Source organism: Suricata suricatta, chromosome 10 (assembly GCF_006229205.1).
Source record: "Suricata suricatta isolate VVHF042 chromosome 10, meerkat_22Aug2017_6uvM2_HiC, whole genome shotgun sequence".
Classification (NCBI taxonomy): domain Eukaryota; kingdom Metazoa; phylum Chordata; class Mammalia; order Carnivora; family Herpestidae; genus Suricata; species Suricata suricatta.
This window is the reverse complement of record NC_043709.1, coordinates 61,937,399-61,959,673: the sequence shown is the minus strand read 5'-3', so window position 1 is coordinate 61,959,673 and position 22,275 is coordinate 61,937,399. Positions and strand designations below refer to the sequence as shown.

General features: G+C 49.9%; 1 protein-coding gene across 3 annotated transcripts; it reads left to right on the top strand.

Moving 5' to 3' along the window:
- Positions 1-6,374: 6,374 nt before the first annotated feature.
- On the top strand, positions 6,375-9,767 carry ANKRD33 (ankyrin repeat domain 33). 3 transcript variants are annotated; one of them, XM_029954998.1, is made up of 5 exons: positions 6,375-6,549; positions 6,735-6,996; positions 7,209-7,338; positions 7,515-7,655; positions 8,955-9,767. In XM_029954998.1, exons 2-5 carry the CDS (start codon positions 6,832-6,834, stop codon positions 9,677-9,679), a joined length of 1,161 nt encoding a protein of 386 aa, XP_029810858.1. In that variant the 5' UTR covers positions 6,375-6,549; positions 6,735-6,831; the 3' UTR covers positions 9,680-9,767. The 3 variants fall into 3 exon arrangements, with proteins under 3 accessions (XP_029810858.1, XP_029810859.1, XP_029810860.1); XM_029954999.1 differs by having other exon boundaries at positions 6,387-6,414; XM_029955000.1 differs by lacking the exon at positions 6,375-6,549 and having other exon boundaries at positions 6,924-6,996; positions 7,213-7,338.
- The last annotated feature ends 12,508 nt before the right edge of the window (positions 9,768-22,275 follow it).

Below are 22,275 nucleotides of genomic sequence, written 5' to 3'. Positions count from 1 at the left end.
AATAATCAGGGAAATCTCTCTGATTCTTTTTTCCCTTTCGTTATGAAGTAGTAATGATTTTTTTTTAATGTTTATTTCTGAGAGAAAGAGCATAAGCAGTGGAGGGGCAGAGAAACACAGAATCTAAAGCAGGCTCCAGGCTCTGAGCTGTCAGCACAGAGCCCAACATGGGGCTCGAACCCACAAGCCATGAGATCATGACCTGAGCTGGAGTCAGAGGCTTAACCAACTGAGCCACCAGGCACCCCCTCTATACCATTGTTTTCAAAGTGATTAAGTGATTACACAGCGGCAGTCAGTGTTTACCGACTGTTCCAACCCCTTCTATGCATTTGCATACATGTAAGTAGCCAATCTCTCTCTCTCTCTCTCTCTCACACACATACACACACACACCACATATGTATACATATATATATATATGTATATATATATATATATATATATATATGGGTTTTTTTCTCGTCAATCAACAAGATGTCTCAGAGATATTTTCAGAGTAGTCCATATGGATCTAATTATTTTTTAATGGAGGTATAATCTCATGAGCATATTTTTTCAAGCCCTTCCTCTACTGATGAACATTTAAGTTAAAAATTTTTTTACCATTATGAAACAATGCTGCGAAGTATATACATTATATCTTTGTTCACATATGCAAGTACTATTCTGGAAAGATTTCTAAAAGCAAAATTTCTGGGTTTATTTGTAGGTACATTTGTTATTTTGATAGATACTGTCAAAATGGTTTCCGAAAATACTTCACTAATTTACATTCCCAACAGTGTAAGCACTTAATATTATTAATGTTTCATTTTTGCTAAGCTTTGGGCCCAAAGTAATATTTCATTATTGTTTTAATTTGCCTTTTCCTGCTTTCTTGTGAGAGTAAGCATCCTTTCATATGTTTATTGGCCATTTGTATTTCTCCTATGAATTAATTACGTCTTTTGCCCATATTCCTATTAGGTTGTTTTTTTAATTAATTAGGATTAGAGCAAATTCTATTTCCAATAGCCTGACTGCCTAGACTCTGGACTGATATTTCTGAGTAAAAGAGCAAAAATGCCAGGTAAGGGCTGCCTGGATGGTATAGTCAGTTAAGTGTTTGGCTCTTGATCTCGGCTCAGGTCATGATCTCAAAGTTTGTGAGTTCAAGCCCCGCATCAGGCTCTGTGCAGGTAGCATGGAGCCTGCTTGAGATTCTGTCTCTCCTTCTCTCTGTCCCTCCACCACTTATGCTCTCTAAATAAATAAACAAATAAACTTAAAACATTATTTTTAAAATGCTAGTTAAAATATAAATGTAAATTATTTTAAAAGCATAGAAAAGCTGGCTAGATAGCAAGAATTTATTAGGTTAAAATATAAGGGAAGGCAGGAACCCAGATAAAGAAACAAAATAAGGAATCTGCTTTAGTCTGAAAATATTTGTTGGGGGGCCCTGGGTGGTTCAGTTGGTTAGGCATCCGACCTCAGCTCAGGTCATGATCTTGGGGTTCACGAGTGTGAGCCCATGTCAGGCTCTATGCTGGCAGCTTGGAACCTGGGGTCTGCTTGGGATTCTGTGTTTCCATTTCTCTCTCTGCCCCTCCCCTCTATGTGCTCTGTCTCTCTCTTTTTCTCAAAAATAAATAAACATTTAAAAATTAGAAAAAAAATTGCAGGGGCACCTGGGTGGCTCAGTCAGTTGAGTATCTGACTCTTGGTTTTAGCTCAGGTCATAAACTCATGGTTCGTGGGATGGAGCCCTACGGCGACACTGCCAGCATGGAGCCTGCTTGCGATTCTCTCCCTCTTTCTCTGCCTCTCTCAAACTTCTTTTTTTTAATTTCTTTTTTTTAACGTTTATTTATTTTTGAGAGACAGAGCATGAGTGGGGGAGGGGCAGAGAGAGGAAGGGAGACACGGAATCTGAAGCAGGCTCCAGGCTCTGAGCTGTCAGCACAGAGCCCCAAGCGGGGCTTGAACTCATGAACCTCGAGATCATGACCTGAGCCTAAGTCGGCTGCCCAACCGACTGAGCCGCCCAGGCGCCCCTCTCAAACCTTTAAAAAAAAAACCAAAAAAACCCCCAAAACTGCAAACCTGTGTGGTTTATTCAGTCAAGCCTCCGACTCTTGATTTCAGCTCAGGTCATGATCTCCAGGTCATGGGATCATTCCCAGAGCAGGGTGTTCCAGGCAGAACAGGGAGCCTGCTCTCTCTCCCTCTCTCCCTCTCTGTCCCTCCCCCACTTATGCCCTCATGCGCTCCCACTCTCTCTCCCCCCCCCCCAAAAACCAAGAAAATAAAAATGAATAACACTGCAAGATTAATAAAAGAAATGAAGATCTTTATGATCTTGGAATGTGACATTTTTAAATAAGACCCAAAGGCACAAAGCATAAGGAGAAATTTTGATGAATTTAACCATATCAAAATTCAAGATTTCTTTCAGTGAAGCTTACTGCAGATAAAGCTAACAAATGTGTTGTCATTGAAAACCCATGTGACAGGGGCACCTGGGTGGCTCAGTCAGTTAAGTGTCCGATGTCAGCTCAGGTCATGATCTCACAGTTTGTGAGTTTGAGACCCGCATGGGGCTCTGTGCTGTCTGCTCAGAGCTTGGACTGCTTCAGATTCTGTGTCTCCCTCTCTCTCTGCCCCTTACCTGCTTGCACTCTCTCTCTCTCTCTCTCTCTTTCAAAGTAAATAAATAAACATTTAAAAATTAAAAAAAAAAATAAAAACAAAAACACCCATGTGACAATGGGGGCATCTGGATGGCTCAGTCAGTTGAATGCCTAACTCTTGATTTTGACTCAGGTATGATCCTAGGGTGGTGAGATCAATCCCTTCATCGGGCTCAAGGAGCGTGCTTGGGATTGTCTCTCCCCTTCTCTCTCTGCCCTCCCCCACCCAAAATAAATAAATAAGCTTAAAAAAAATCATTATCTAGAATATTAAAAGGAATTCCAAAAAAAGATAGGAGAGGCACCTGGGTGGTTCAGTTGGTTAAGCGTCCAGCTTCGGCTCAGGTCATAATCTCACGGTTTGTGGGTTCGAGCCCCGTGTCAGGCTCTGTGCTGACAGCTCAGCCTGGAGCCTACTTCAGATTCTGTGTCTCCTTCTCTCTCTGCCCCTCCCCTGCTCTCACTGTCTCTCTCTGTCTCTCAAAAATAAATTACAAAAACATAAAAAAATTTTTAATAAGATAGGAAAACTCAACAGAACATCAGACAAAGGCTGGGAACAGGCAGTTTTCAGGAGGGGACACAGGAACGGCTATCAGGTATTTGGAAAGATGCTCACCTTGTTGATAACCAGAAAAATCCAGGGCAAAATAGTGATATTACCTTATAGTTCTGTACCATCAGATTGACACAAATTAGAAGGCTGAATAATTAAGCGCATAGCCAAGGATGCAGGGAGGCTTTTCTGCACTGCTGGTGGGTGCGCTGCAGACAGAGAGAGCGACGTGACAATACCCAGTCGGGAAGCACACTCTCTTGCAGGCCTACTAGATACGGACCGAGATGTCCATGTTGTCTTGCCAGGGGGTTTGAGGCAACTGGGTAAAGAAGTAAAATCTGATGAATGCACATTGTGGAATTAAAAAAATGTTTTTTAAATGTTTGTTTATTTTTGAGAGACAGCGCGGGAGCGGGGAAGGAACAGAGAGAGAGGGAGACAGGGACTCTGACGCAGGCTCCGTGCTGTCAGCGCAAAGCCTGATGCAACGCTGAAACCTACAAGCTGTGAGATCATGACCTGAGCTGAAGTCAGACACTCAAACGGCTGGGCCACCCGGGCGCCCCACGATATGCAATTTTATGGAGCAGGAAGAAGAGGGGAGAAAGAGAGGTAAAAAGTATGTATCTTTAAGCAAGAGAGCAAAGATTTTCCCAAGAGCCTCACCCACCAGACCACTGCTTGTATTTTGCTGGCCAGAACCGTGTTACGTGGTCACACTTAACTAAAAAGTGTCTAACACCTAATCTACTAGATTTCTTCTAACCGCTGCATGAATTCCATAGCATGCGTTCACCACATTTTACTGTCATGGCTAGAAGTACATAGCCATCTTGTGACCATGAGGAAAAGTCAAGAGACTCCCAGAGAAGGCCCCTGCCATCATTAGTTTATATCAACACCAACGGCTTATCCCTGAACTTCTTAATCTTGTGTGAAGAATAAACCCCTATTTAGTTAAGCCACTTGTGTCAGGGCTCAGCTGTAGACGACAGAAATAAATCTGGCTAGTTTCCACATAAAGGAGAAACATGTTCTAGGTTCGGAAACGACTCCCGGCTTCAAGAAGCACATGACCTCTGCCTGTGATCGGGAAGCCGCAATCACTGCTACAGGAAGCGGATGATTCAGGAAGCTGCTCCCCGGAGCCCTCTTGCATCTGTCCTGATCTGTGACAGCAAAACAGATGTCCCATGGTATTTAGCTTTGTTCCAAATTTATGTCTTGCACAAGAACAGAAACTAAATCACAGATTCCTAACTCAAGGGAATTGAGGAAGTGTCATTTTAGGTTTTTACTACCTTCCGTAGTTCAGGAGAAACACTGAAAGGAATTTTGGATCGATGTTGGTGGCCACCTCACTGCTGAGGCCAGCTTTGGGTGACAGACAACCCAAGACACTCCTAACTATACAGGCACAGAAAGCAAGAAGGAGTAGATCTCAAAAGCAGCATTGGGTGGAAAAGACCAGAATGAGCTCTGTCACACAATTCTAAGGTGTTGGTTAAAACATTCATACATTAGCACTACCTATTTTATTTTTTATTTTACAGAGAGAGAAAGGACACAATTGTGGGAGAGGGGCAGAGGGAGAGACAGACAGATTCCCAAGCAGGCTCCATGGTCAGTTCGGACACAGGGCTGGGTCCCAGAATCCTGGGATCATGACCTGAGGGAAGTCAAGAGTCTGACATTCAACTGACTGAGCCACCCAGGCACCCCAATGCTACTTTTTTATTTTTTTACTTTTTTATTTTTTAAATGTTTGTTTATTTTTGAGACAGAGAGCTAGAGTGTGAATGGGGGAGGGGCAGAGAAAGAGGGAGACACAGAATCCAAAGCAGGCTCTAGGCTATGAGCTGTCAGCACAGAGCCAGACGCGGGCTTGGACTCATGAACTGTGAGATCCTGACCTGAGCCGAAGTCAGGTGCTTAGCCTACTGAGCCACCCAAACACCCCCATCACTACTTTGTTTAATACAGTGTTCATTTTCAATATATAAGTGCCAATTGGTAAACAGAAGGAGAAGAATGGCCTGAAGGGATCAGGGATGAAAGAGATAAACCAAATAAACTAAAATTTTTAAGAAGATTCTGTATATGCTGATGGTGGGAGTCATATAAACAGAGGAACATAGTTGGCTTAATTTTTTACACCTGAGGTCCATAACTGATCCATTAAATTTAATATTTAGTATTAATTTAAATAATGGTTTAATAATTATTGATAAATAATTATAAATAACTTAATTCAATTATTCTAATATTAGTGCAATTTAAATAGTTTATATTTAATTTATCATAGCTACGCTAGTCCATGAAACTTACTATGTCATTGTTCCTTTTTAAGTTTATGTTTTTAATTTAATTTTTTTAATCTTTATTTTTGAGAGAGATAAAACATGAGTTGGGGAGGGGCAGAGAGACAGGGAGACGCAGAATCTGAAGCAGGCTCCAGGCTCTTAGCCGGCAGCACAGAGCCCGACAGGGGGCTTGAACTCACGAACTGTGAGAGCATGCCCTGAGCCGAAGTCCGAGGTTTAACTGACTAAGCCACCCAGGCGCCCCATGAAGTTTATTTCTTTATTTTGAGATAGAGCGAGCAGGGAAGGGCAGAGAGAAAGAGAATCCCAAGCAGTCTCTGTCCTGTCAGCCTGGAGCGAAATGGGGCTGGATCTCACAAACTGTGAGATCATGACCTGAGCCCAAATCAAGAGTAGGATGGTTAACTGAGCCACCTAGGTGCCCGCATCATAATTTATGTACTCCTAATTAGACAATTCTTCATGTTTTAATTTCCTCAGAACCTCAAAAAAATAGGACCAGGTGAACCCGGACCCTTACCTCCCCAATTCCCAGCCCTTATTCAGCGAGACGTCTGCACTTGTACCTTCTCCTTCCAGCACCCCTACTCGGCGGAAGAGAGGAGGACTTCGGGCTTTCCGGGGTTGGGTGGGGGACACCCCCCTCCCGTCCCCGCCCTCCGCAACCGAAGGGCGTGTTTTCGGTGCTGGAGGAGCAGGGGGAGGAGCCGTAACTCGGGCCCCGCCCACTCGGGGCCGGCTCCTGGGCGGGGCCGGGTGGCTGGCAGAGGAGAGCGCCCGCCCCTCCCGGCCCCCCATCCCCTACTAACCCAGCTTGATCCAGCTCAGCCCCGGGGTGTTTGCCGCAGCTCTTTCCGTAAGTCCAGCCATCTGTTACCTGCTCTGCTTCCTGGGGAGAGAGAGTCCCCGTCGGGCCGGCCCGGAGACCCGGAGAGTGTGCTCCCGGGAGCCCCCGGCAATGACTGCCTCCCAGGGAACCGGCACACACCGGGTAAGGCTCTGCGGGCGAGAGAAGGCAGACCCTCTCCTTGCCTCTCACTGGGGTCCTCACGGCGACCACCTGCTGCCCTCTTAGGGCTCCTGCCCCACAGCTGGTCTTCTCTTCAGGTGGGCGGGACGCTGGGACCCCTGCCTGGGATACAGGGAGACACTGCTCCCCTCCATTCTGTGTTCTAGATGGCAACTGCGTGAGGAGGAGCGCCGGGGCTTCTTGCCCCCCATCCCCTCGGGGCTGGAAGAGGACAAGCGGCAGTCCTGCCGGCGAGGGCTGGACATGTCTGAGGCATTGTCCTGCCCCGACAATGAGACCCTTGCCCCACGCTGCAGGCTGGGGGCCTTGTACTGGGCCTGTGTCCGCAATGATCCTGCCCAGCTCCAAGCCGCGTTGGACGGTGGGGTCTCCCCAGAGGAGGCCATCCAGGTGGATGGCAATGGGAGGGTGAGCCACCCCAGGTGCTTCCCAGGGCGGCTGGTACAACCCTGAGTCCCCAGCATGCGCATTCAGTGCCTGTGTCCTTGGGGGAAAGGGAAGGGGTCGGGGCCTCTTCCCAGAGGCTGGGACATCTCTGAGAATGATGTGGATTTAGAGGGCACAGGGGCCCCAAGGGGATCCTGGAAAAAAGAGCAGGAGCTGAGCTGCCCCTCCCCCAGACAGGTCTCATGGTCGCTTGCTACCGTGGTTTCGAGAACATTGTGGCCCTGCTCAGCCGCTGCCCATTCCTAGATGTGAACCAGCAGGATAAAGAAGGGGACACAGCCCTCATGCTGGCTGCCCAAGCAGGTAACAGCCTGGTGGCCTTACCTCCTACCAGTTTCCCCCACTTCAGAAGGAGCCACAACCCCACACTTTTTATATAAGTTCTCCCACCACAGACCCTGTTGTGCTTGGTGGAGGGCATGCTTAGGGCTTCATCACTCTCTGCCAAAGAGCTAAACTCTGTCCTTGGTGCCTTGCAGGCCATGTGCCTCTGGTGAGTCTCCTGCTCAACTACTACCCAGGCCTGGACCTGGAGCGCCGGGACCAGCGGGGGCTAACGGCGCTGATGAAGGCCGCCATTCGGAACCGTTCGGAATGCGTGGCTGCCCTCCTCATGGCAGGTGCGTGGGAGCTGGACCGGGATTTGTGACCTCCAGTCACTCCCCAAGCTTTCCAGCCTGACACTAAGTCAGCTGTATAGTCACAGAGAAAAGAGAGGTGGAGCTGGAGGATCAATCTAGGCCGACTTCCTGGAGGAGGGGAGTGTGCTTGAGCTTCTCACAATCAACAAAGTCTAATTATTGCTAGCTCTATTTACATTGTGAATGTTGGTCTCAGAAAAGAAAGCTTGGGAGGATAACCTAGACCAGCCGGAAAAACAAAAAAAGCTGATGTCTGGAACCAGACTTGGGTTCTAGTCCTGGCTCTGTCACTAGCTGAGTGACCCTGGGCAGCTGGCTTCCCTCCCTGGGCCTTACCAGTATAATGAAGGTGTTGGCTTTCTCTCGGATGACTTCCATCTCTGACAAGCCAGGGTTCCAGGGACACAGTGATGTGTAGCTGAGGCATGTGGCCGTGTGGGGTTGTTCGGGAGTGAAGTGCAGTGTGTGCAGTCTTGGGCCTTCACTCTTCCCGTGGTGAGGCTGCCCTCTGTTCATCACCCTGGGGGACCCCAGCCTCCAGCTCTTCCCTTCCCTGTCCCATCTGACCACGTTTGGGGTGAGAAGGGAGGAAACTCTGTACCCCTCTTTACCCCCAACCCCGGGTGCTGATGAAGAGAAGAATGGGGAGCGGGAACCGGCAGGACCTCACTCCACCTGCCCAGAAGGTGCAGCTCGGGCTTCCCCCTGGCCTGAGCAACTTGCACACCACTGCTTTATTGGCTCAGGAGGTCTCTATTCTCCTCCAGGTTTGGAGACCCCCAACAGGTCTCTCTGAAGCCTTGTCCTCTCTCTGGAGTTCAGTTTTCTTCTTTAGTCTTTTTTTTTTTTAAGTTTATTTATTTATTTGGAGAGAAAAAGAGAGAGCATGAGCAGGGGAGGGAGAGACAGAGCGGGGGTGAGGAGAGACAGACTCCCAAGCAGGCTCTTCACTGTCAGCATGGAGCTCCAACTTCAAGCTCGATCCCACAAACCACAAGATCACCACCTGAGCCGAAATCAAGAGCCGGACACTTAACTGCCTGAGCCACCCAGGTGTCCCTTCTTCTTTAGTCTCAACCTGGAAGTTGAGATCCCGGGCTGGTACTGTCCCTAGGAGCCTACGGTATTCCCCCTGGGGGCCACTGAGATTCCAGCTTCAACAGGATGGGACTCTATGGTTTTTCATCTTACCCAAATCAGTCCTGCTACTGAAGGATCTACCCTTCTGCAAGTCACCTGTCACTGTCCCATCCTTGTCACTCCTGTGTCCCCTCCCAGGTGCTGACCTGACAGCGGTGGACCCTATTCGGGGCAAGACAGCCCTAGAGTGGGCACTGCTGACCGACAGCTTCGACACTGTGCAAAGGATCCGGAAGCTGCTGCGGCGCCCCCAAGTAGAGCAGCTCAGCCAGCATTACCAGCCCGAGTGGTCGGCCTTGCCGGGGCTCGTGGCCCAGGCCCAGGCCCAGGCTGCCCCGTCTCTCCTGGAGCGACTGCATGCCACCTTGAGACTCCCCTTTGCCCAGTTTCCTCAGGAGGGGGGTGTCCTGGACCACCTCGTGACCATCACAACCAGCCTGGCCAGTCCCTTCCTCGCCACGGCCTGCCACACCCTATGCCCTGACCACGCACCGGCCCTGGGCACCCGAAGCAAGTCTGTGCCAGAGCTGTTAGGCACTGCCCCACCCCCTCCCCCAGAACCCCAGCCCCCACAGGTGGTCCCTGCGCCCCGAGTCCTCATCCCCTACCAGAGCCCTCCAGGCGTGCTGGGTGTGTGCTCTCAGTGGTTGCAGCCCAGGGACAGTAGCAGCCCCAGGCCCCAAGCCCCCAAGATCCACCTCTCCAAGGCACCCTCATCGCCCAGACAGTACAAGCTGGAGTTTAGGCCTAGAGAGAATCGAAAGCTGGCCCTTCCTCTTTGGAGATACCAGGAGCTTCGGATGGAGAGGAAGAAGCAGGAGGAGGAGGCCAGGAGCGCACAAAGTCAGGGGAAGATGGGCTAGGCCAGGCTGGGAGTAGGGGATCAGGTGCCTCCCTCAGGCTCCTTTGCTTTCTAGAGCCCCTTGGGCTCTCCCATGCAGCTCTGCACAAATGATTCTACTCTAACCTACCCAGGAGGCTGTTCACACAGCACTGTTTGCAGTAATAAGAGTGGTTTCTGTCAGCAGGGTGCTAGCTAAATTGCTTCTGGCCGTGAGAACTATACATCCTTATGATGTATTTTATACGTTTAGATGAGAGTAAGAAAGCTCTTTATGTTCTGATAAGAAACCATCTTTAAGAGGTATTAGGTGAAAATAATCAAGGGGTGGGACAGTGTGCATGGCAGCAACTATTTGTCAAAGTAAAACCTGCACCAAGATTAACTTGACCAATACAAATATATAGTGCGTACAGAGATGTATTTAACTACTTAATGAATGAAGGATCAAAGGAGGAAATGAAAAACCATTACCGACAGTGGAAATCAGAATCCTGGAATAAGACTGAAAAGTTAGGTACAAAAAAGTTAATTCTTGCCTGGCAATAAAACTGTAACTTTTTTTTCCTTCCAGACAGAAATAAATGGCTACTTATCGGTCTTCTACAGGTTAACCTCTTAACTTTATTTAGAGAATCTGGGCCCTAATCAATAGTAAATACTGTCAGACATAATTACTTCCCCGAGATGACCCATAGGTGGGGTTATTAGCCATTGAGCTAAAATTTCTTGAAAAGGGGCACCTGGGTGGCTCAGTCGGTTAAGCGGTTAAGCGTCTTGACTCTGACTAGATTTCAGCTCAGGTCATGATCTCAACAGTTCGTGAGTTTGAGTCCCATGTCGGGCTCTGTGCTGACATCTCAGAGCCTGGAACCTGCTTCAGATTCTGTGTCTCCCTCTCTCTCTGTCCCTCCCTTGCTTGCTCTCTGTCTCTAAAAAAATGAGTAAATGTTAAAAAATGTTTTTAATATCTTGAAAAGGCACTTAGTAATTTTTTATGTGTGCCTTATGTACAATTTTTTAACTCAGTTAAAAATTTTTTAAATTTTTTATTTGAGAGAGAGAGAGAGAGCAGGGAGAGGGGCAGAGGGAGAAAGAGGGAGCATCCCAGCACTCCCAGCACTGAGCCGGACAGGGGGCACCCCCACCCTGGGATCATGACCAGAGCCAAAATCCAGAGTCAGGCGCTCAACTGACTGAGCCACCCAGGTGCCCCTCAGTTTTTTCTTTTTTTAAGATTTTTTTTAAGTACTCTCCAAGCCCAACATGGGGCTCAAACTCACAACCCTGAGATCAAGAAAGAGTCATGCACCACTGCATGAGCCACTGAATGAGCCAGCCAGGCACCCCTAGGTATTCTTCCTTTCTTTCTTTTTTCCTTTTTTCTTTTTCTTTTCTCTTTCTTTCTCTTCCTTCCTTCCTTCCTTCCTTTCTTTTCTTTCTTTCTTTTTTTAATGTTTATTTATTTTTGAGAGAGAGAGAAACAGAGTGTGAACGGCGGGGGGGGGGGCGCAGAGAGAGAGGGAGACACAGAATTCAAAGCAGCCTCCAGGTTCTGAGCTGTCAGCACAGAGTCCGACATGGGGCTCCAACCCACGAAGAACCGTCAGATCATGACCCGAACCAGAGTCAGAGGCTTAACCAACTGAGCCACCCTCCCCTGGGTATTTTTCCTAACACACTTGCTCCATAAATGCATTTGCTTGTTTATTTGTAATAGTAAAAGCAACCACTTATAAGGTTTTTACTATAGACGTTAATACATCAATGCTCCCAATAATCCTATGAGGATTTTATCCTTGAGGACACAGGACACAGAGAAGTTAGGAATTGCCTGGGGTCACACAGCTAGAAACTGGCAGAGATGGAGATTCAGAGCCAGCCATCTAGTTGTGGAAGCCAGACTACACTAGGACCATGCTGCCTCACTGGAAACTCCCTGAGAAGAAGCATGGCCGTTTGCTCAGGAAGATGACTGAGCAACTGACCAAGGGTAGGAGGGAAACTTCACACTGAATATCTTTTTGAAACTTTTGACTTTTTAATTTCTTTCATGTTTATTTTATTTCTGAGAGAGAGAGAGAGAGAGAGAGAGAGAGAGAGAGAGAGAGAGAGAGAGAGAAGCAGAGCATGAGCAGGGGAGGGGCAGGGAGAGAGGGAGACACAGAATCTGAATCAGGTTCCAGGTTCCGAGCTGTCAGCACAGAGCCCAACTTGGGGCTTGATCTCAAAAACCATGAGGTCACGACCTAGTCAAAGTCAGATGCTTAACCGACTAAGCTACCCAGGTGCCCTAACTTTTGAATTATTTTTATTAAAAAAATTTTAATGTTTATTTATTTTTGAGACCAAGAGAGACAGAGTGCAAGCAAGGGAGGGGCAGAGAGAGAGGGAGTCACAGAATCTGAAGCAGGCTCCAGGCTCTGAGCTGTTAGCACAGAGCCTGATGCGGGGCTCAAACCCACAAACTGCAAGATCATGACCTGAGCCAGAGTCGGATGCTTAACCAACTGAACCACCCTGGTGCATTGAAAAAAAAAAAAAAGTTTTATTTTCTAGAACAGTTTTAGATTTACAGAAGAGTTGTAAAGATGGTTCCCATATATCTCTATTATTAACATGGATATAGTACATTTGTTACAATTAACGAACGAATATCAATACAGTATTATTACAAAAGTCTCAACTTTACTCAGGTTTCCTTAGTTTTTCCCTAATACCCCTTTTCTGTCCAGAATTCCAGCCAGGATACCACATTTAACTGTCATGTCCCTCGACTGTGACACCTTCTCAGATTTTCCTTGTTTCTGATGCCCTTGACAATTTTGAGGAGTACTGATCTGGTATTTTGTAGAATGTCCCTCAGTTGGGATTGGTCTGATGTTTTTCTCATGAGGAGACTGGGGTTATAGGTTTTCAGGAGGAAAACTACAGAGGTGCCATGCCATTCTAATTGCTTCCTGTGAAGATTATATACCAAGAACGTGACTCATCACAATCAAAGTTGAGGGAACCTTGACGGCCTGACTGAAGTAGCATTCATGAGACTTCTCCCTGGGATGCTACTCTTCTCTCCCCCTTTCTCTATTGTGCTCTTTGGAAAGAAGTTATTCTATGAAGCTCACACTGAAGGAGCAGAGAGTTCACGCCCCATCTTGTTGGAGATGGAGTATCTGCTTAAATTACTTGCAAGTACTCTAGACAGAACGTTTTGACTTTTTAGTCATGTATTACTAAATCTTGAAAAATTGAAAAAGAAGTCTGCTCTTTGAAGAGGGGAGACCATGTCCACACACTGAAGTGACAAGAGTTAGATAGTGTGTGATTTCTCCCAGGGGGTTTCTGGAGGCCACGATGGTGGATATGGAAGGGTTTCAAGGCCAATTTACCATGTCCTACCTATGTGAATAAGGGATTTAAGTTCTCCTTGCCTCCATTTTCTCATCTGTTAATGGGGGAGAAGACAGGGTTTTTTTTGAAAGAGCCAGTACATAATGTGGGTTAAGAGGTCCTATAAACTGTAAAGCGCTACCAAGACTTGGGTGCTATGGAGGGGCCCTGGGGAACAGAGGTTGATTGAGCTCCATCTGGGCCTCCGAGAGCTAGATTTCTTTCCTCCCAATGAAAACAGGGAATGAAACTACATCTGCAGGCTTGGAACAGCACGCTAGTTACATGCTTGGGCTTGGGAGCTGGCCAGAGACCTTGGGCAAGTCATTGAACCTCTCTGAGCCTCAAGGCTCTCACGCATTGAGTGGAAGTAATACAAACATATCATCGTGGGCCTGTTGGGAGAATTCACTAGAATTCACTGAGCTAATGCAGCCCTTGGCACTGTCCTGGCCTTGACATCACCATTATCCTAATTAACCCTCACCACCTTCCTATTTTATAGTTGAGGAAATTGAGGCTATGAAGGCTAAGCAACTTGCCTGAGGTCACCAGCTGCTCAGTGGCCCGGTGGCACTTGGAATCCAAGTCTGTGGACCCAGAACCCTGTGTCCTTTCCACTGTGGCACATGGCACCTGCCCACAGCCCAACTTCCTTGGTCCTCTGAGTCTCTACCTCCCACTTCTACTTCTTCTTCTTTTTTTTTTTAATGTTTATTTATTTATTTTTGAGAGGCAGACAGAGAGAGAGAGACAGACAGAGAAAGAAACAGAGAATCTGCAGCAGGCTTCATTCCGTCAGTGCAGAGCCCAATGTGGGCTCAAAATCATGAAGTGTGGGATCATGACCTGAGCTGAAATCAAAAGTCAGCTGCTTAACCAACTGAGCCGCCCAGTGCCCCTGTCCCTCCCACTTCTAAGCAGCTGGAGTGGTACTAGGGCGTGGGGGTGACTGCGGGATCTTCAGGACCAGAGAACTAGCCTGCTGTGGCTCTCTTTCCCAGCCATCGTCCAGCAGAGGGAGCCTCCCCACCTTGGAGACCCACCCTCTATGGATGGCCATCTGGGGCAGCTGGGAGTCCCCAGGCCTGCGCCCTGCAAGTCCTTCCCCCAGGCCATGCCATCTCTCTCTAATCCTCTAACTACTTCTGACAGCCTTTCGGGTTGCCGGGCCGAAGGAAGCCCACGTGGGTGGCTCTGCCTGTGCTGCCCCGAGTCAACCTCTCTGGTGACATCCCAGCCTCTGCCTACGCCAGCCCAGCTCCTGAGCCTTCCACACGGAGTCCCTGTCAGCCAAGGCCAAGGAAGTCTGAACAAGGTCCCTGGCTGTGCCGATCATGGCCCCTGACCAAAGCGCCCTGCAAAGACCAACACGTGGGCTTGAATCCCGGCCTGGCCTCTTACCACCTCTGTGACCAGGGAGCACTCCCAGCCTCTGGCTCTTCGTTGGTAACAGCAAACGGTGATGATACAGGAACTGTCCTTCCCAGGGCTGTCGTGCAGCCTCAACAGGGAGAGGTATGCCAGGGGCTGACCGGGGCCTGGCCAACCGGCACCGCCCAGTAAATGACAGGTTTTGTTACTGTGCCGACTGGCAAGGAGTGAGGCCAAGGGGGCAGGTCTGCGGAGGAGGACATGTCCTCAGAACCCCATGGCCTCCCCCGTGATTCTAGAATACTGCTCTGGTGAGCCCCCAAATGGAAACACGTGCTTATCCCAGACAGCCTTCTGGGACCAACTCTTGTGAGCTGGGTGCCCCCAGGCCCAGGGCGCCCCCAGCCCACTCCTCATCCCCACAGCACTGATGGCTGGCCAGCCTGTTCCCTGCATGCACATGCATCCACTCTCACCCTGCCCGACAGGGGCTCCTACAGAAGGGACTGGAAAGTTGGCTTTCTGGACACACTGGGATATCAGCTAGGCTTGTGGGAACTCCTGGGACACCCTTCCCTCACTCCTGTGTGGAGAGAAACTCGGTCTGTCCCTCTAGTCTTGGGCTCTGCGCCCAGCCCATATAGGCACAATGAACGTGTGTGCCAAAGAACTGAGTTCAGACTCCACCAAGGTCTGGGATGCTTAGAGGGCCCTTTACCATCTCCTTCCTCCTCTTAGGAGCTGTCCTGGTCCAGGAGCCAAGTGTCCCCAGGCGTGCCCCAGAGAAGCCCTGCTAGGTCAAGAAAAGGCAAGGGGGTACATATACATAGGGAGGACAGAGGGACATGTGAGGACTCATTTGTTGATGTCCCTTTTTTTCCAAACTGGGGCACTTGGATAGGATTCCCTCCCTTCCAGCAGCCTTAGTTTGCCAGTGGTTGGAAACATCTACAAGTCTTCCCCCACGCCATCTGTCAGCCCACTGCTTCCCTCCCCACACTTCCCCCCACCGGCCACCTATTCCTCACCCTGACCTCCGAGAGCCTTCTTCCCCCCAGATTTCAGCTCCCCCCTCCCCCGAGGAACCCACCTGGCCAGGGTTCCTGCAGACATTCAGACCTGCTCACCTCTGCTTTTCCTCAGAGGGAAACTGGCTCTTCATGATTAAGGAAGGTGTGACAATCTGGAGGGCAAGCTTGGGGTCAGGGGGATTCTGCAATGTGGATCGGTCACACAGGCAGTGTCACCTGCCAATACACGGTCTGCCAGGTGACACAGGGACCTGCAGGCTGGCAGGCACAGAAGTACACACAGGCCCACTGCCTCCCCCCCCCAGCACACATAAACACACCCTGTCACACAGGTGCACAAACACACGGACACACCGGCAACCGGGAAAAATAAAGAGAGGGTCTCCCCTTCCTGGGGTCCCATCTCCCCCTTAGCCTCTCTGTGCCCCCGCAGTCTACATTCTCCAGCCGTCCAAATCCATGCATTGCACACGTGGCTGTCTGTCCAACTATTTGGAGAGGGAGTTGGTGGAGCACTGGAGTGGGGGGAGGACCAAGTCTTACCCTTTGAGTTCACCCTTAGACCTAACTGAAAAGCCATGGTCTTTCTAAGGTAAAGGAGAGAGGTGAGCAGGTCAAAACCTAATCCTGCTTTGTGGCTATTTACTCCCAGACGAGCCTTGGATACCTCCCAACCGCTATTTCCTACATCCGTGCCCATGATCAGCTGTGGGGGGGTTTGGGGCAGAGGCCTGCAGATGGGGGCCCTGGAACCAGGGCTTGCCAAGGGCCCTTCATACCAGGCTGTCTGCTCCTGCAAGGACAGAGCCTGGGCACGGATGCCAGAGGGGTGGGAGAGGGGCAGGATCTATGGCATTTCCCCTCCAGCTGGAAACAAAGGCAGATTCCTGTGTCCACTTCCAGCAATCCGGTCCCACCCACCCGAGAGGCTGGAGCTGAAGGAAATCCCGCTGGCCTGTGGCCTCACCCAGCCACTCTGACCCTCTGTCAAATAATCTTTCCCAGCTGGGGCTGTGACCAGCTCTCAAATCCTGGGGACCCCCTCCTTGTTCAAATACTAAGTCCTCCCCATTGGAGACGGTCCCCTTAACCCCTCAGACCCTCTCCTCAGGCGGCAAGGGTCCCCTCAGCACCAAGAGCCTACCATGCCCCCACCCCCTTGCCTGGCAACTCTGCCCACCCTCACCCCACATATTTGGGATCTGCTTTCCTTTAGAGTGGGTAAAGGTCTCCATGATTCTAGGAACTCCGGTGCCATCTAAATGCTCAGTCAGACCTTCGGGACACCTCCAGTGAGCGTTCAACCCTCCCCCAACAAGATGTTTACCTCAGCATCATGCATCTCCCTTTAGGGCAGCAAAATTAAAGCTCTAGCTAAGGGTAGAGTCTTACTTGAAGAGTCAAGAGATACTGTATGTGGGAGTGCCTGGGTGGCTCCGTCGGTTAAACATCCAACTTTGGCTCAGGTCACAGTCTCACAGTTTGTGGGTTCAAGCCCTGCATCAAGCTCTGTATTGATAGCTCAGAGCCTGGAGCCTGCTTCAGATTCTATGTCTCCCTCTCTCTCTGCCCCTCCCCTGCATGCACTCTGTTTCTCTCTTTCAAGAATAAATAAGCTTCAAAAAAATTAAAAAAAAAAAAAGAAAAAATGATTCTGTGTGGGGAAAAAAAAGAGATGTTGTCTGATACTGATAGAATAGGAACAAAAGTTGTATTATTTAAATTTACAAAACAACATAATCAATAATTAGAAGGGCAAGAAAAGAATAAGAATCTAAATGGCCTAAATTCTCAAGCTTTAAAATAATTCCCGGCTAGCTCCATGGATAAAGTGTGTGACTCTTGATCTCAGGGTTGTGAGTTCAAGTTCCACATTGGGTGTAGAGATTACTTAAAAATAAAACTTTTGAAAAAATTCCTAACGCTTTTAAATTTAGAGACAGCAGAAAGATAAATACTGCACCGTGTCACTTACGTGTGAAATCCAAAAACAATGACAAACTCATAGAAACAGAAGGTAGAAAAGTGGTTGCCAGGGATGAGGCTTCCTACCAAATAGGGAGAGTTGGTAAAAGGCTACAATTTCAGCCAGAAGATAAATAAGATCTGAGGATCTAACATATAATGTGGTGACTGTAGTTGATAATACTGTATTGTATGCTTGAAATTAGCAGAGTGTGGAACTTCAGTTCTGTTCACGAAAAAAACAACAACAACAAAAGATAAATATGAGGGGGTAATGGATGTGTTATCGTTTTTTTTAATGTTTATTTATTTTTGAGAGAGGGCTAGGAGCACTTGCGAGCAGGGGAGGGACAGAGAGAGGGAGAGAGATCTGAAGTGGGCTCTGCTCTGAGAGTGGAGAACCAGATGCGGGGCTCCAACCCACAAACAGCGAGATCATGAGCTGAGCCGCCAAAGTCAGACACTCAACCGACTGAGCCATCCAGGCACCCTCTGATGTGTTATTTTGATGGGAAGAATTCTTGTATAATGTTTACGTATATCCAATCATTACAATGTACACTTTAAAATACCTTATAATTTGATTTGCCGATTATACCTCAGTAAAGTTGGGAAAAGATGGAGAGACCGCAGTGTGAATGTATTGTTTAGAGTTACTAAAGTGTAAACAACGGAGAGGGGAGTAGCTGAGACTCGGCCTTAGCAAGAGGGGCAGGGGGTGGGCACAGTTGCTTCTCGTTATAAAGTCCCTCTGCAGGATCTCATTAATTTCACCCCATGCTTATCGGGGATTTTTTTGAATTATTTTTCAGAATGGTGGCCTCATACTTCAAAGTCCTCTGCAGTGGCTCTACATTCGTCTGGATAACAAGCCCATCTGGATATCAAAGCAACACGTCCTACTCATCTTTGAACAGGTAAGGAAACAGAGGCCCCGGTCGCCCAGCCAAGCCTCTGATCTCCTGACTCCCGGGTCACGCTCTTTCTCCTACCCCACAGCTCGGCCTCCCTCTTGCCACAACCAGACATCTGTGTGGGTTTTACAGCTGGTAGGGGACTCTCACAGAGTGTTTGCTTTTAAGTGGAGAACGTGGTAGAGGAGGAACAATCAGCGCACACGCAGACTCCAAGTCCAAGCCTTGGACTCTTCCCCCCGCCCTACCCCACCCCAGCCGTGGTGGGGCCAGTTTGGTGGAGGGGTCAGAGCATTGGGGAGTCATGTGGGGAGGGACAATCCAGAGGTCACTGGCCTGCCGAGAAGGAGGTGGTGCTGAAGCAGCCTCTCAGCAGAGCCCAGGCTGCACGACAACTTACCCTTGGCATTGTGTGGGCACCACCTGATCCCAGACTGCTGCCCTGACGTGCCATCCCTTCCTTACGAGGTTCCATCCTGAGATGAGTCACCCTGATGTGTTCGCAGGCAAGGGGCGGATGGACCCATCCACGGGACATCCTGGAGGAGCTGGGGAGGAAAAGGAAGGTGACTCCGTCCCTCCAAGTCTGGCACTCTGGCCCCCGTCTGCCAGTCTCTTCCTGAGGTGCTGGGAGAGCTCTGGCCGCCCTCCCCTCCCCCAGCCTCAGCACCAGCCACATTGTGTTTTTTACCTGAGCTGTAATGACCAGGCCTACGACCAGACCATTTTCTGAATCCTAGAGCCAAACAGGATAATTATAAAGCTGGGCAGGACCTTTGGAAGTAGCCGGTTTAAACGCCTCACTGTACAGAGGAGGAAACTGAGGCTCAGAGAAAACCCCTGGTTTACTGCTATCTTTAGTACAACGTGGTGCTTCTGCTCAGAGCAGAACAAGACCTAGAGAGATCACTTTTCCCTCCTGCTTCAGGCAAAACTCGGGCTGCATCCATCTCACAAAGCTCAGACTCTCTTCTCTGTTGAACAGGTGGACAAACAGACATCACAAGTATCGGCCCCACTTCTTCCCTAAAGGAGACCCACAAGTCTTTCTCCTCAGGTAGTGGAACCCTGTTCTATAGCTTCCATGTCACTCACATGAGAAAAATCCCTAGGTTGGCTAATCTCACTCTCCCCACTCTGCAGTTTGAATGAAAGGAAGCCCAGCGCATCCTCTGCTAATTACACCCTCCCTGCCTCTCCCCACTGCCTACCCCCCTTCCTTGCGTTTTCTTCCTACTCATCCTGGTACAGAACCCGAAACATCATCTGTGGGACCCAGCACAAAATGAAAATGTCGGGCCCTTTGTTCAAACATTACTAAGAATTTCAAGATGACAACAGCAGAGCATTAAGCCATGTGTAAGGTCCTGTGTATCTGCACAGGTTGAGTACTCATGAAGTTGGCCCTGCTTTCATGGTCAAGAGCAATGCTTGAACTCAGTACTCGTAGATTGCTCTGAAAGCGCAGGTTGTCCGATCTCCTGCCTGCCTGCTGGACTCCGTGTCACCTGCCTGCCACAGGTGAGAATGTCCTTGAAATTCACCCCACGTACTCCTCCTAGGATATCCAGGCCTCTGCTTCACACACTGTTGGGAAATCCTCCCAAATATCTAAATTCAGATCTTAGCCCTTTCAGCCTGTTTCCTCTCGTTCTGTCCTCACTGAGTATGGGGAACAGCTGGTCCTTCTGAGTAATTAATTTTGTAGACTTGGACATGGTTTGTAATTCCTTTTCCCTTTCCTCATTGGGCTGAGTCTCCAGGGCTTTCTCCAACTCTGTGTCCCTCCTCCGATGCCTTCCCCAGGTTCTCTGTGTGCTGTGGAATGCATGGGTGCACAAGAGCAGCAGTCAGGGTCTGAGGGCTCAGTGCTCTGGCGAGGTCCGCGGACTCTAGCATAGACTGACAGCCTGTTCCCCACTGGACGCCATCCTCCTCCTCCAAAGGCAACCCCTTCATAGATAAAATCCCCTGTTCTCAGCGGCTCTCATCAGTGACCCAGCCAACTCACGGTTGCAGACCTCACTGAGTGTCTCAGACTGAATGCTTCCCTTAGGGAAGCCCCCACTTCCACCCCCCAGGACAGAGATCCATGGGCTGGGATTGGGAGAAGTTTATCAGAAGCCAGAGCCAGGAGGGAGGTGGGGGGGGGTATGAAAGATGGACACGAGGCCACACTCCAAAGTGGCCACTATAATCTGAAAGAGCAGATACTGTAATCCCATAGTACTTCCTATTGGCTGCAGGACACAGCTCTGTCCTGACACTGAAATTTGGGTGTGCCTCGGTTTTGCAATTCACAATGCTCACAAGTTGCGAAGCAGCTGCGGGGTCCGGGCTGGGGAGGGTTTCAGTAGAGGAAGTGAGGTCAGTCAACAACTGATGTCTGTCTGAGCCTTCAGCTGATGTCTCCCCCAGCCTCTATTCCCAACAAAAGCCCGACAATGAGGGCCTGGGGGTGGGGGGGAGGTCCCTGGCCCATTTTACTCAATCTTCATAGAGGCAGACACCTTAGAAGTCCGCTTCTGCTTCCAATACCTGCTCTTTCCACCTTGGCTCCAAGGCTACTACCTTGCCAGCCTTTTCATTTCTTAATTGAACACTGTCACCAAGGGTCTACCTTGCAGGAGGCACAGCCAGCCAGCATTTTTTGCAATGCATGGAGAGAAGTGTCATTTGCCTTCATTCTCACAACAACGCTCCTAAGAGGCCAGCACTATCGATTGTGCCCATTTAGCAGATGGGGGAGTGAGGCATGAAGGGGTGTCACTTGTCTAGAGGTATGCCACTACCTTAGATTCCCAGACTGCAGGGTCTTTGTGGATAAATGAAGTCCTGCTTTCAGGATGCTCACGGTGGTTGGTGGTTGGTGCAAAGCAAGACGATGCCTCTTGGTGCTCTGAGCCTATGAGAGGGAGTCAGGACCAAGGGCAAGCTTCTCTCTGGGGGAGACCCTGTTCTGCTCCTCTCTTCAATGCTTTGTCTGCCTTGTCCCATCAATGCCCACGACACGGGCTCAGGTCCTCATCTCCATTTGGTGGGGTGAGGGGCCTGTCTGGAAGGAGGCAGTCCAAGGCAGTTCCCAGCCTCTCCTTCCAGTTCTGGCCTCTCATTGTGGGGAGAGGCGTCCTTGTCACTGCGCTGTGCTGTGGCTGGAGGGCCTCACTGTTCTCACCACCAGAGCAGCCCGAGCTGGGCCTGTTTACCCTGTGCTGAGCCGAGAGAGGCTGCGGAAGAGGGGAGTGAACAAAAGGGGTTGAAGGGGCCAGAGGGAGGAGGCTGAAGGATTCGGACTGAGTCAGGAGTCCTGGAGGGCGGGGGTCGAGGGTAGAGAGGGCGGGGCTAAAATATTTCGGACCCTGCCAGCCCCAAATCCTGTTCTCGCTGCTCTGAGCCTAGTAGGCCTAGGACCAGGGGCTGAGGGTGGGTGAGGGACAGGTAAGTTACCTCCCCTTCCCCCTCTCCTCGCGGTCCTTCCCTCGATGTCCCCCTTCCAGTCCCGATTCCAGGTCGGCTCTCGGCGACTCAGGGCCTGAGAGGGCGCCTCCCGGTCCATCCTCTCCGCTGCCGGCCCTCCTACCCTCGGCTCCGGCCCCCCGCAGCTCCTAGCCTGGCCACCCCGCGAGACCCCCCGCGGCCCAAGTCCAAGGCCCGCCCCCTCGGGGAGGCGGATGTGGGAGGCTCTGGGCGGGGGCGCCGCCGCGATCTCGGGGAGGGGGACAGCTGAGGCGGGCGGCTGCCCTCGGGGTCTGAGAGCCAGGCGGGGTAGGGTCCGGGTGCTGCAGCCCCAGCGAGGGGCGAGCGGGCGGCCCGTCGGCTAGCTGGGCAATAGGAAACGGTTTATTAGGAGGGAGTGGTGGAGCCGGGCCAGGCAGGAAGACGCTGGAATAAGAAACATTTTTGCTCCAGCCCCTTTCCCAGTCCCGGGAGGCCGCCGCGCCGTC

What these genes read in the sequence shown, in the direction of transcription:
- ANKRD33 (XM_029954998.1), top strand. Translation starts at nt 6,832, where the DNA reads ATGTCTGAGGCATTGTCCTGCCCCGACAATGAGACCCTTGCCCCACGC. An exon ending in AGGTGGATGGCAATGGGAGG is followed by an intron (nt 6,997 to 7,208) that starts GTGAGCCACCCC and finishes CCCCTCCCCCAG; the next exon opens with ACAGGTCTCATGGTCGCTTG. An exon ending in GGCTGCCCTCCTCATGGCAG is followed by an intron (nt 7,656 to 8,954) that starts GTGCGTGGGAGC and finishes GTCCCCTCCCAG; the next exon opens with GTGCTGACCTGACAGCGGTG.